The 14,710-nt window shown below is 38.2% G+C and overlaps 1 protein-coding gene across 1 annotated transcript in view; it reads right to left on the bottom strand.

Annotated features, from left to right (window-relative positions):
- Positions 1-14,710, bottom strand: part of DNAH10 (dynein axonemal heavy chain 10) — a 540,282-nt gene that overhangs the window by 15,709 nt on the left and 509,863 nt on the right. The window contains exons 69-78 of the mRNA XM_053699776.1: positions 10,711-10,894; positions 9,521-9,721; positions 9,129-9,338; positions 8,866-8,961; positions 8,027-8,198; positions 7,767-7,898; positions 5,675-5,886; positions 4,677-4,844; positions 3,564-3,744; positions 819-964 (exon numbers count right to left, since the gene is read on the bottom strand). Coding sequence (XP_053555751.1) covers positions 819-964; positions 3,564-3,744; positions 4,677-4,844; positions 5,675-5,886; positions 7,767-7,898; positions 8,027-8,198; positions 8,866-8,961; positions 9,129-9,338; positions 9,521-9,721; positions 10,711-10,894 — 1,702 coding nt within the window. The remainder of the gene's footprint in view (positions 1-818; positions 965-3,563; positions 3,745-4,676; positions 4,845-5,674; positions 5,887-7,766; positions 7,899-8,026; positions 8,199-8,865; positions 8,962-9,128; positions 9,339-9,520; positions 9,722-10,710; positions 10,895-14,710) is intronic.

Here is a 14,710-nt window from a genome sequence, read left to right as displayed (position 1 = left end):
AAACAACTTTCCAATTTACTTTTATCACCAATTTTGCTTTGCACTCTTGGTATTCTTAGTTGAAATTTAAACCAAGGAAGGCTCATATGATAATTTCTAAGCCCTTGAAGGCCGCCTCTTATCACATGCTTTTTTATTTGCTTTTCACAAAAGGGAAGAGCTAGTTCATGTAAACAATATAGATAACATTGTGATCACGTCCGTTGCTTGTGGCAGACACTGCACTAATTGGTTAAAATGAAAGTCTATAGATAATAAATAAAATGTCATGTGATCAGGGGGCTGTCAGAAGATGCTTAGATACAAGTTAATCACATAGGTAAAAAGTATATTAATATAACAGTGCTGGTTATGCAAAACTGGGGAATGGGTAATAAAGGGATTATCTATCTTTTAAAACAACAAATTCTGGTGTTGACTGTCCCTTTAAAGGAGCAATATACTAGGATATTTCTTAGGAAAAATTATGTAGAAGATGACTAAATATATTCATTTTCTTTCCCTCAACGTTTAACTTCTGTGTATATTTTCTTTTATAGATTATAATGTTCTTTTCTTATACAATTTAGCATATTAGAGATGCAGCAGATCCATCATTTGTATAAAAACATAAGCATCAGTAATATCTACATTGTCTGATTTTAATGCTTCTTATCCAACGGCATATGACTAAATCTCAAAAAATATAACGGGTTACAAATGTGTTTGTAACTTAGGAGTCACCCTGAATACTGAGCAGCCAGACATCATTACACTCTGCAGTGTGAGTATATATAGTTATGACACACTATATAAAGAATCCTTTACAGACTGCTCACCTGTAGTTTCAGACGATGCGCTTCAATAGGGATCACTTTCAATACTGGCAGCTCCACTACAAGTACTTTAGGTTTGCTTTTGATAAGACATGAATTCTCTATATCCCAATCTGCTCCTTCCAGATAGAGGCCAGAAATAAAGCATCCTACAAGACAGACGTCAAGAAAACAAGGGGGAAATCAGAGACTAAACATAACATTCCAATAGCATGGATTACGTGTTCCTATTTTTTATTGGCTAGAGTACCCTGAATTTGTATACTCAGAAGATCTGCTCCCCCATGAATGGTCTGACAAGTCCTCCGCAAACTGAAGTGCTACCCAAATTCACTAAAACTTATCTCCGGCTGTTTATGTTATTTAAAACAGCTGCTTCCAATAAGAATAGAAAGGTGAGAGAACTGGAACCAGAAAAGGAACTGGTAATTATTGGAGAAACGAGAAAGGGTCTCTACTGAGTTGTGGCCCCTGTGCAGCAGTTATATTCTGAACACAAGTTAATACATAACATAGTTGCTAGTATATGGGCTCTGGGTGTGTCTAATACATTTTTGCCACTTTCTTTTCTAACTCCACAACCCTTAACCCCTTAATGACCACAGCACTTTTCCATTTTCTGTCCGTTTGGGACCAAGGCTATTTTTACATTTTTGCGGTGTTTGTGTTTAGTTGTAATTTTCTTCTTACTCATTTACTGTACCCACACATATTATATACCGTTTTTCTCGCCACTAAATGGACTTTCTAAAGATACCATTATTTTCATCATATCTTATAATTTACTATAAATTTTTTTATAAAATATGAGGAAAAATTGAAAAAAAACACACTTTTTCTAACTTTGACCCCCAAAATCTGTTACATATCTACAACCACCAAAAAACACCCATGCTAAATAGTTTCTATATTTTGTCCTGAGTTTAGAAATACCCAATGTTTACATGTTCTTTGCTTTTTTTGCAAGTTATAGGGCCATAAATACAAGTAGCACTTTGCTATTTCCAAACAAATTTTTTCCAAAATTAGCGCTAGTTACATTAGAACACTAATATCTTTCAGGAATCCCTGAATATCCCTTGACATGTATATATATTTCTTTTAGTAGACATCCCAAAGTATTGATCTAGGCCAATTTTGGTATATTTCATACCACCATTTCACCGCCAAATGTGATCAAATACAAAAAATTGTTCACTTTTTCATACATTTTTTCACAAACTTTTGGTTTCTCACTGAAATTATTTACAAACAACTTGTGCAATTATGGCATAAATTGTTGTAAATTCTTCTCTGGGATCCCCTTTGTTCAGAAATAGCAGACTTATATGGCTTTGGCGTTGCTTTTTGGTAATTAGAAGGCCGCTAAATGCCACTGCGCACCACAAGTGTATTATGCCCAGCAGTTAAGGGGTTAATTAGGGAGCTTTTAGGGAGCTTGTAGGGTTAATTTTAGCTTTAGTGTAGTATAGTAGACAACCCCAAGTATTGATCTAGGCACATTTTAGTATATTTTATGCCACCATTTCACCGCCAAATGCGATCAAATTAAAAAAAACGTAAAAGTTTTCACAATTTTAGGTTTCTCACTGAAATCATTTACAAACAGCTTGTGCAATTATGGCACAAATGGTTGTAAATCCTTCTCTGGGATCCCCTTTGTTCAGAAATAGCAGCCATATATGGCTTTGGCATTGCTTTCTGGTAATTAGAAGGCCGCTAAATCCTGCTGCGCCTCACACGTGTATTATGGCTAGCAGTGAAGGGGTTAATTAGGGAGTTTGTAGGGAGCTTGCAGGGTTAATTTTAGCTTTAGTGTAGAGATCAGCCTCCCACCTGACACATTCCACTCCCTGATCCCTCCCAAACAGCTCCCTTCCCTCCCCCACCCCACAATTGTCCCAGCCATCTTAAGTACTGGCAGAAAGTCTGCCAGTACTAAAATAAAAGGGTTTTAAAAAAAAAAAAAAAAAAATTTTTTTTAGCATATTTACATATGCTACTGTGTAGGATTCCCCCCTTAGCCCCCAACCTCCCTGATCCCCCCAAAACCGCTCTCTAACCCTCCCCTCTGCCTTATTGGGGGCCATCTTGGGTACTGGCAGCTGTCTGCCAGTACCCAGTTTGCAAAAAAAAGTGCTATTTTTGGTTTTTTTTTTTTTTTTTTCTGTAGTGTAGCTTCCCCCCACACAGACAAACCCCCACCACCTTGCTGATGGTTTTTTTGTTTTAAATTTTAGGCATTTATTAACATTTTTTATTGTAGCATTTTCTGTAGTGTAGCGGTTCCCACCCGCTCCCTCCCCGTGCACGCGCCCGCGCCCGTGCGTGCCCCCGGCCATCCCCGCCCACGATCCCGCCCCCCTCCACATAACCAGGGCCATCGATGGCCGCCACCCGCCTCCCGGTCCGGCTCCCACCCACCAACGCAGTGAGCCACCGATCTCTGGTGCAGAGAGGGCCACAGAGTGGCTCTCTCTGCACCGGATGGCTTACAAAGGTTATTGCAGGATGCCTCCATATCGAGACATCACTGCAATAACCAGAAAGCAGCTGGAAGCGAGCAGGATCGCTTCCAGCTGCTTTCCACACTGAGGACGTGCAGGGTACGTCCTCAGGCGTTAACTGCCTTTTTTTTGAGGACGTACCCTGCACGTCCTCGGTCGTTAAGGGGTTAAACATGAGTTGCATCCTCCTCTAAAACAGATATTTTTTCAGATATTTTTTTATTCAATAGGTTCAACGCACCTTGACCCGATCTTTCTGTAACTTCTTCAGCTGTCCGGTACTTGGTCACTTGAGTGTACAATGTGGAGCGGTCGAGTGGCCAACCATTCTTCCTGCAGGTGGCTTGCACAAGAGCAGTTAGATAGGACTCGGGAATATGAAGACCTGACAGCCACATGACGGTCGGCTCACTCTCATTAACCTGAACATGGAGATACATTTCAGCTTCTTTCGTTTCTGTACTCCTTTCAACATGTATCAAAACTATGTGGTATCTAATCAAATCTGGTTCTAATTTGTTTAAAGTCACACAGGTGTACAAGGTATGATAAATCTTTCTCAAATTCCAAACTATCATATAAACAGCTTTTCTAGTGATTTTGAAATGATGTCACTAACAGTATTTCAGTTCATCAGAAAAAGAACCTTTCACAATAGTTTTCATGTGATCTTAAAATAATGTTAAAGATCTTTCACATCTTGAAAAACTAATATTCCCATATTAGTGCAGCACATCTAAGCTTTTTGCACATTTTTTTTTGTTAGGGGGTGCTGTCAATATCGCACATGCTAAGTTCACATAATATAAACAAACAACACTTTTGAAATAAGAAATATGTAAACAAATAAAACATTGACATTAGAATTTTGTTCATGAATAAGATTTTGAGATTGAGTGTTTGAGCACTATAAAATCATGAATTGACACAAATTGATAGAAAAGGGCAAAGTGCACATAATAAATGTAGCTTTTTATGAGATTAAGCATCTTGCAATCTAACATACATGGCAGCCATTAGCAATAATGTTGTCCTTTCCCACTGGTTGCTTATTTTTTGTTTTCATGCGTTTGCTCAGTCCTAATAAAGGAAATTGCGGTGTTCAGGAAATGTGCTGATTTATCATTGAAAGCTATGTAAGGATTGCAAAACATTTGCTAAGGACACGAACAATAGTCAAGTTGGGAATTATGAGTTTAGGTTATATTACAAAGTGTGTAGAAATAGCTGTCATAAACAGAAATCTAACTTGCAAACATGAAACAGAGGTTATTCCTGCTAATCAGATGGTCACAATCATAAAATAAGAAATCTGTATCGTTCCCGAAACTATTAGACACAACAAAGGGCTCACCCAATATGTATATTGATTAAACCGTCTCCTGAAGTGGATCATCCAGTTTCCTAACGATTTCAAAGTGTCAGGAGCAAGTTTTCTCCAAATGTTAGGAATGTGCCCATTGAACAAAGCTCGAGCCACTTCATCCAACTCACTGCTCATCCCAACTTCCCCAGCCAAAGCCTGTTCAGAGTATTACAAATTAGCATCGCTAGGTAACAATGCCACACAACTGCACTTACAGCAACACCATAAATTCCACGTTCATGTGGCTTAAAGGGACATAAAAACCAAAATCTTTACAATGTGCTTCTATTATCAAATGTTTGTTATCCTTTGTTGAAAAGCAGGAAGGTACGTTCAGGAGTGTGTACGTGTCTGCAGCACTATATGGCAGCATTTTGCAACAATGTTATATAGTAGCAAAAGCACTAGATGGCAGAACTATTTCCTGTTAGGTAGCGTGCACATGTCCTGGAGCACTACATATCTAGATATCTCTTCAACTAAGAATAACATAAGAATGATGCAAATGATATAATATAAGTAAGTTGGAAACTTTTTTTAACATTGTATTATCTATCTGAATCATGAAAGAAAAAATGTCTGCCTTTAAATAACATCCTGGCCAGTGCACTAATCTATGCCAGTGCACAAGGCTGAGGGATAGCCTGAAACATGCTTGGCTTGTTGTGCTCTCTCTGAGCAGGCATATAACACGGGATATGTACTTGTTTTTATGGATTCTATCTACGTGCTTTGTACAAATAAAGGGCTCGACGTGTATTTGCTGCAACATCAGGAGTGCGCAACTGTTACAATTGTTACCTTACATTTTGTATTCTACATAAATTGGATGCTGAAAGTTTTTTCACAAATAAAAACCCCCACACAAAATGAACTTCTTACTCTGGAAACTATTCTCTGTAACATATAGATGTACAGAGTTGTACAAATCAGTAAACAAAACTTCTCACACAGAAATTCCCATCCCTTATTATTTGATTACTTACTCTCTGAAGCTCAGCTAAAGATCTGGACATGCGTACAATTAGTTTGTTGAAGCGCTCCAACTCTTGCAGCAATACCACAGTGGTTGGTGAGATTTCTAATCCAAAGTTCTTTCTTATTTGATCTATATCAAATGTCGGAGGTAGCTTGTTTTCAATGTCCTTGGCCACTTGACCAATGTACTCATCACGACTTATACCAGTGCTTGATTCACCTAACAAATATTTTGAAATTATTTCATGCTCTTCAAATTCACATTCAAATACAGTAAATTGTACCATATTATATTCTATATGATATGTTATTATGTGTTCCCATTTATGATTACAATGTATACATATATTTATGTTAGATTTTGAAAATCTAGATATATAAGACAAAAGAATACAATTCACATTATAACTATACTGGTACTATGAAACTGACTATAATAAAGAGAAAATATACCTTGGGTAATAAATTATAATAAAAATATCACACAGAAAGCAATCTGCTATAAACAGGCACACATCAATCTGATATACACAAGCACACAGCAACCTGATATAAACAGGCACACAGCAATCTGATACAAACAGGCACACAGCAATCTGATACAAACAGGCACACAGCAATCTGATACAAACAGGCACACAGCAATCTGATACAAACAGGCACACAGCAATCTGATACAAACAGGCACACAGCAATCTGATACAAGCAGGCACACAGCAATCTGATACAAACAGGCACACAGCAATCTGATACAAACAGGCACACAGCAATCTGATACAAACAGGCACACAGCAATCTGATACAAACAGGCACACAGCAATCTGCTATAAAAAGGCACACAGCAATCTGATATACACACACGGGAATCTGATATAAACAGGCACACGGCAATCTGATACAAACAGGCACACAGCAATCTGATATAAACAGGCACACAGCAATCTGATACAAACAGGCACACATCAATCTGATATAAACAGGCACACAGCAATCTGATACAAACAGGCACACAGCAATCTGATACAAACAGGCACACATCAATCTGATACAAACAGGCACACAGCAATCTGCTATAAAAAGGCACACAGCAATCTGATATACACACATGGGAATCTGATATAAACAGGCACATGGCAATCTGATACAAACAGGCACACAGCAATCTGATATACATAGGCACACAGCAATCTGATATACATAAGCACACAGCAATCTGATATACACAGGCACACAGCAACATGGATATACACAGGCACACAGCAATCTGATATACACAGGCACACAGCAATCTGATACAAACAGGCACACAGCAATCTGATACAAACAGGCACACAGCAATCTGATATACACAGGCACACTGCAATCTGATATACACAGGCACACAGCAATCTGGATATACACAGGCACACTGCAATCTGATATACACAGGCACACAGCAATCTGATATACACAGGCACACTGCAATCTGATATACACAGGCACACTGCAATCTGATATACACAGGCACACAGCAGTCTGATATACACAGGCACACAGCAGTCTGATATACACAGGTACACAGCAATCTGATATACACAGGCGCACAGCAATCTGATACAAACAGGCACACATCAATCTGATATACATAGGCACACAGCAATCTGGTATACACAGGCACACTGCAATCTGATATACACAGGCACACAGCAATCTGATATACATAGGCACACAGCAATCTGATATACACAGGCACACATTAATCTGATATACACAGGTACACATCAATCTGGTATACACAGGCACACATCAATCTGGTATACACAGGCACACAGCTAACTGATATACACAGGCACACAGCAATCTGATATACACAGGTACACAGCAATCTGATATACACAGGTACACAGCAATCTGATATACACAGGCACACATTAATCTGATATACACAGGCACACATCAATCTGATATACACAGGCACACAGCTAACTGATATACACAGGCACACAGCAATCTGATATACACAGGTACACAGCAATCTGATATTCACAGACTCACAAAGACATATTCTATTCAAGATGAGACACCACTAGAAAATGTCTTTATAGGAAAGAACTTGGATACCTGTTTGAGGCTGCAGCTCCAGGAGATGAGACCACATATCTCTAGCAGCTTGAGTATAGTATCCAATCTCAGCATTTGAATGAAGTCCGAATACTTCAGGGGTGTTTGAAAGTGGGAGGGACTCTATCTCATCTGTGACATTATAAATACATTTTTTACAATACTGTGCAAGCAGAAAAGTTGTTTTAAAAACAAAACAAAACTAAAATCAAAGTGTAAAAAACACCACAATTCAAAACAGAAAAATATGTCTAACTCACCAACAAAACTGTCTTTTGTATTGCCTTCTGGTATTCTGTAGTCAACGTCCTCATTCTTATAGAAATGAAAGAGTTGGAATTTATCGAATATAAAGTCACCCAGATATTCATCCATGTAGATGGTGAGAATCCGGCGGTCAAAGCTGTCAATGGCTCGTCCCCCATACATAACCTGCAGTGGTCAAAGAGCACATACTTCAAAGTCAGACACTTAATTCAATTGGAATTTCACACTATTTAAGATATGTAACATAAATTCTACTTGATGCATTTTACCTGATCATACAAGGTAAAAAATATGTTTCTGACATTTTATATTCTGAAAACAGTCGTATGCTATTGGACTAAGGTCATATTTGCCATATACAATAAAAGGTCATCCTTTGCTTACTACAAACCCCAGAAACACACATAAATTGTTTACAGATTTGAAGGTCATAACACATTCTTATACAAGTGGGAACCATGGTTTATCTTGTTGTGCACTTTATATTTAGAACAATTTAATTTGTACTTTATGCCATTCTGACGTTCATTTTATTTTATGTTCTGTTTGTATTATTTCCCGTGTTCTTTACTTCCATGTTATACTATAATATTGTTGAAGTAACATAAGGGTTGGTGGCAACCAATAGATAACTGTGGAATTAATTGCAAATATCCCGTTCATAAATGCGATGTCTTCACAGAATAGACTGCACCTGAGGTTTAAGCTTCCATTATCTCACACACTAGGATATCTGTAACTTTACATTAGGACTCCCTCCCCAGACCAGAGACAATATCAACCCATGTAACAAAGAAATACAAAGTGATAGAAGATAGGCCACCAATTTTACCTCTCCAATCAGATATTTCAGGCTTCCCCAAGGAATCTTGGTATCATGTTGTTGGAAAGCTTTAGTCAAATACGTATTCAATATTTCCATACAGACCTAAAAAATACACCAGAAGAGGAATGTTTTATTTCCCAGTCTTATTTGAAACCTTTTAAACATGTATAGTTAGAGCATACAATAAATTACTGTGTGAATGCTCACTAGCAGCCACTTACAGATCAGTATAATTCATTCAACCATCAGACGAAAACAAGTGACCATACCTGGAAATCAGATTCATTGAAGTCATAAGGCACGTTCCAACCAATTTTTCCAAACTTTCTCCTTTCTTGTACCACTGCATGGAAAAATGCAAGCACATAGACCAAGGACTTGAATGCAGGGTGTGGACACGCATCAAGTGATTCATGTGAGATCTTGAAATAAGTGGCCCTCATGTTCAGCTTTAGGCCATTTGGAGGCTCTGTAACAACCTAAAGTCAAAATACAGAGGGTTTTAAATAAAGAGAAATCCCATAGCCAGAATAACCTAATACCTAACAGATTTCAGATATTCTGATTGATGGCTGTTCCTTCAATCTGTACTATGACAGACCCAACAGAGAAAAAGTTAAGTTTGAAGGCTTATTATTAAAGGTGCAACAACACCATGTACCTTGAGCGATTTCTGTAGTATACCAATAGGGAAGTCTTTGGTAGGATCTGTAGTGAGCCAAAGTCGGAAATCTGGGTGGGATTTCTTTATTCTCTCCAAGGCCTTCTCTAAATCTTTTAACCATTTCACCAGAAGATGGCAGTTTTGTAACATCAGCCACTGCCCACGAGACACAGCTATATCTAGGAGCTGAAGAGCCACCTATACAATGGGGGGAAAAAAGGTATCAGGTCAGAATTTAAATGAACATTGCGTACACACATTTTCTATAATGTATGTGAAAAAGAAGCATTTATACATGTTAAAAATATATATTTTGTAACATTTCTATTTCAAATCCTAACAATAATACTGAAGTATTGGTTGTGTATATCCTACTAATCCTCATTGGCTGGACAAGTGACACAAATATAATAGATAAGAGGGACACAGTTCTGCCACACTATCAAGAAATGACTGCTTTATTCAGAAAATTTGCATTTTTTTAAAAAACTAAAGAAAACTGCAACATATTTTGAAATGCCCTCTGCCCATTAAATATCCACATGCTGTTAATAATAGTTTTACAGTAACATTACTGGCTTTTGTGTGAAAAACTCCCTGACATAGATTAGTGCATGGAAACTTGATTTTAAAAAGGCTGGCTGAAGGGAAGATGTGAAGGTAGAGGGGATTATAAGAGAATTCAAGGAGATATGGAGATTATATACACAACGAGAAAGACAAATATATAGTGGTGCTGCTACACTGCAATGATCCATAAAACACGACTAAACGCCAATCCAATCCATAATAGTACAAGTATAATTAGGTTACAACAATTTTTTTTAGAGTGTCTCCATTCTAGCCACCAGCATGATGGGGGTGGGGGATCATACGATTCAGGCCTCACCCAATAACTCTATCTTTCTATGTTTTTAGCACAGCACTTTCCTTTAAGACGAGCTGCTTTGGTAAATTCACACAATGCAAATGAGCGTCTTGAAAGGAACATAATACCTAACAACGTCTTCTGATATATTTTTAATATTAACTATACAAAGAAATTACCTTTTTACATTCCTTAAAAAAAACACTTGACAGGCACCACACTTATTCGCATGGGTATTTTAGATGAATCACTTGAAATTAGCAAGTGGAAGGAAGCTAGAACCTTAACACACTGATTCCACAATGCTTTAATGACTTACCTTTTCCTGACCTTGCCCCATGGCAAGAAACTTCAGCCGGTTTCCCCCAAATCCTGACCTTTCTGCCAGTTTCATGAGGTCACTAGCTGGGTCAGAGCCTGGGCTCAGAATAAACACTATGGGTGATGTTGGAACACTCTGCTCAAATATAGCTTCAAAGCTGATGACTGGGGGCTGCACATACCTGAATAACATAACAGATAATACAATGTATGTTTAAAAATGTCTGATATGTTTAGCTCTGGATTTAGCAATATTAACTTTTAAAGAACATTTTATAGAAATATAGAGCAAGGAGTAATTCCTCAATATTAATAATTTCATGTTGCTGGATGGTTTGTGTTCTGCTGAATCATGTAAGTCACAGTTGCAGCAGTGTAATGGTTAATACAGAATAATGTGTAAAATGATACTGAACACTAAAGCACTATTTTCCTAATTGTACTATAGCAACTCCCAGGGCTGCTTTACTCTAACAATCTGGTCAAACTGGCTCCAGTATTTGCCAGTAATAATAGCTTGAGGGCTCGCTATGATACAGACAGTCAAAGTGTCAATTAACAAAAATTAATATTTGTTGTATAATTTTTTGTTATTTCTATAAAACATACAAAATATCGGATGATATGAAGTCTTGTGTTAGCAAACTTTATTGTAGCGCTTCCATTAATTGACTGTATCGCTTTATGACGGCTCTTAATAAATAGTAGCTAAGGAACTTCTTACTCCCCGACTCAAGAAGTGCAGATACCTATATCATATAGCTACCAGTGTTTGTCCCTAGTAACCCTAACAGCAACCTGCCAGCATCCCAATTACTCCTAACCGCAAACCAACTCCCAATGCAATATTTATTTTTATTTTTGGATGGAATCTAGCAATCGAGTCCTTTAGGTGTTAAGTGATTTTGCATTAATACAGAGAACAGTGCAGTTTAGCTGCATAGATCTCTTTACCTAGTAGTATCTTCACCTTTTAAGCCACCAACCAAGGGCCAAATTACAAGTAGCGCTCTAAATACATTTTTTTCTTGCACACATAAACCACTGGAGATAAACTTTAAGCCAGGCGGGTTAGAGTGTGCACTACAAGTTGAAAGTAAATTGTTTGCTCATGATCGAAACCAAACGCGCGTTAACCTCTGAACGTTGTTTATTGCAACCTCGATAAATTCTTCTCCCCATAGACTTTAAAGGGATAGGAAAGTATATGAATATATACAGGTATAGACATATATAGATATATATAACATAATTTATGTAAGAACTTACCTGATAAATTCATTTCTTTCATATTAGCAAGAGTCCATGAGCTAGTGACGTATGGGATATACATTCCTACCAGGAGGGGCAAAGTTTCCCAAACCTCAAAATGCCTATAAATACACCCCTCACCACACCCACAAATCAGTTTAACGAATAGCCAAGAAGTGGGGTGATAAGAAAAAAGTGCGAAAGCATAAAAAATAAAGAATTGGAATAATTGTGCTTTATACAAAAAAATCATAACCACCACAAAAAAGGGTGGGCCTCATGGACTCTTGCTAATATGAAAGAAATGAATTTATCAGGTAAGTTCTTACATAAATTATGTTTTCTTTCATGTAATTAGCAAGAGTCCATGAGCTAGTGACGTATGGGATAATGACTACCCAAGATGTGGATCTTTCCACGCAAGAGTCACTAGAGAGGGAGGGATAAAATAAAGACAGCCAATTCCGCTGAAAAATAATCCACACCCAAAATAAAGATTAAATGAAAAAAACTGAAATTATAAGCAGAAGATTCAAACTGAAACAGCTGCCTGAAGTACTTTTCTACCAAAAACAGCTTCAGAAGAAGAAGACACATCAAAATGGTAGAATTTAGTAAAAGTATGCAAAGAAGACCAAGTTGCTGCTTTGCAAATCTGATCAACCGAAGCATCATTCCTACACGCCCAGGAAGTAGAAACTGACCTAGTAGAATGAGCTGTAATCCTTTGAGGCGGAGTTTTACCCGACTCGACATAAGCATGATGAAAAAGATTTCAACCAAGATGCCAAAGAAATGGCAGAGGCCTTCTGACCTTTCCTAGAACCGGAAAGATAACAAATAGACTAGAAGTCTTTTGGAAATTCTTAGTAGCTTCAACATAATATTTCAAAGCTCTAACTACATCCAAAAAATGCAATGATCTCTCCTTAGAATTCTTAGGATTAGGACACAATGAAGGAACCACAATTTCTCTACTAATGTTGTTAGAATTCACAACCTTAGGTAAAAATTTAAAAGAAGTTCGCAACACTGCCTTATCCTGATGAAAAATCAGAAAAGGAGACTCACAAGAAAGAGCAGATAATTCAGAAACTCGTCTGGCAGAAGAGATGGCCAAAAGGAACAAAACTTTCCAAGAAAGTAATTTGATGTCCAACGAATGCATAGGTTCAAACGGAGGAGCTTGAAGAGCCCCCAGAACCAAATTCAAACTCCAAGGAGGAGAAATTGACTTAATGACAGGTTTTATACGAACCAAAGCTTGTACAAAACAATGAATATCAGGAAGATTAGCAATCTTTCTGTGAAAAAGAACAGAAAGAGCAGAGATTTGTCCTTTCAAGGAACTTGCAGACAAACCTTTATCCAAACCATCCTGAAGAAACTGTAAAATTCTCGGAATTCTAAAAGAATGCCAGGAAAAATGATGAGAAAGACACCAAGAAATATAAGTCTTCCAGACTCTATAATATATCTCCCTAGATACAGATTTACGAGCCTGTAACATAGTATTAATCACAGAGTCAGAGAAACCTCTTTGACTAAGAATCAAGCGTTCAATCTCCATACCTTTAAATTTAAGGATTTGAGATCCTGATGGAAAAAAGGACCTTGCGACAAAAGGTCTGGTCTTAACGGAAGAGTCCACGGTTGGCAAGAGGCCATCCGGACAAGATCCGCATACCAAAACCTGTGAGGCCATGCTGGAGCTACCAGCAGAACAAACGAGCATTCCTTCAGAATCTTGGAGATTACTCTTGGAAGAAGAACTAGAGGCGGAAAGATATAGGCAGGATGATACTTCCAAGGAAGTGACAATGCATCCACTGCTTCCGTTTGAGGATCCCTGGATCTGGACAGATACCTGGGAAGTTTCTTGTTTAGATGAGAGGCCATCAGATCTATTTCTGGAAGTCCCCACATTTGAACAATCTGAAGAAATACCTCTGGGTGAAGAGACCATTCGCCCGGATGTAACGTTTGGCGGCTGAGATAATCCGCTTCCCAATTGTCTATACCTGGGATATGAACCGCAGAAACTAGACAGGAGCTGGATTCCGCCCATACCAGAATTCGAGATACTTCCTTCATAGCCAGAGGACTGTGAGTCCCTCATTGATGATTGATGTATGCCACAGTTGTGACATTGTCTGTCTGAAAACAAATGAACGATTCTCTCTTTAGAAGAGGCCATGACTGAAGAGCTCTGAAAATTGCACGGAGTTCCAAAATATTGATCGGTAATCTCACCTCCTGAGATTCCCAAACCCCTTGTGCTGTCAGAGACCCCCAAACAGCTCCCCAACCTGTCAGACTTGCATCTGTTGAAATTACAGTCCAGGTCGGAAGAACAAAAGAAGCCCCCTGAACTAAATGATGGTGATCTGTCCACCACATCAGAAAGTGTCGTACAATCGGTGTTAAAGATATTAATTGAGATATCTTTGTGTAATCCCTGCACCACTGGTTCAGCATACAGAGCTGAAGAGGTCGCATGTGAAAACGAGCAAAGGGGATCGCGTCCGATGCTGCAGTCATAAGACCTAGAATTTCCATGCATAAAGCTACCGAAGGGAATGATTGTGACTGAAGGTTTTCGACAAGCTGATATCAATTTTAGACGTCTCTTGTCCGTTAGTGACAGAGTCATGGACACTGAATCTATCTGGAAACCTAAAAAGGTTACCCTTGTCTGAGGAATCAATGAACTTTTTGGTAAATTGATCCTCCAACCATGATCTTGA

Source organism: Bombina bombina, chromosome 2 (genome assembly GCF_027579735.1).
Source record: "Bombina bombina isolate aBomBom1 chromosome 2, aBomBom1.pri, whole genome shotgun sequence".
NCBI classification, from domain to species: Eukaryota; Metazoa; Chordata; class Amphibia; order Anura; family Bombinatoridae; genus Bombina; species Bombina bombina.
The sequence above is the reverse complement of the archived record's forward strand: the minus strand, read 5'-3'. Positions and strand labels throughout refer to the sequence as shown.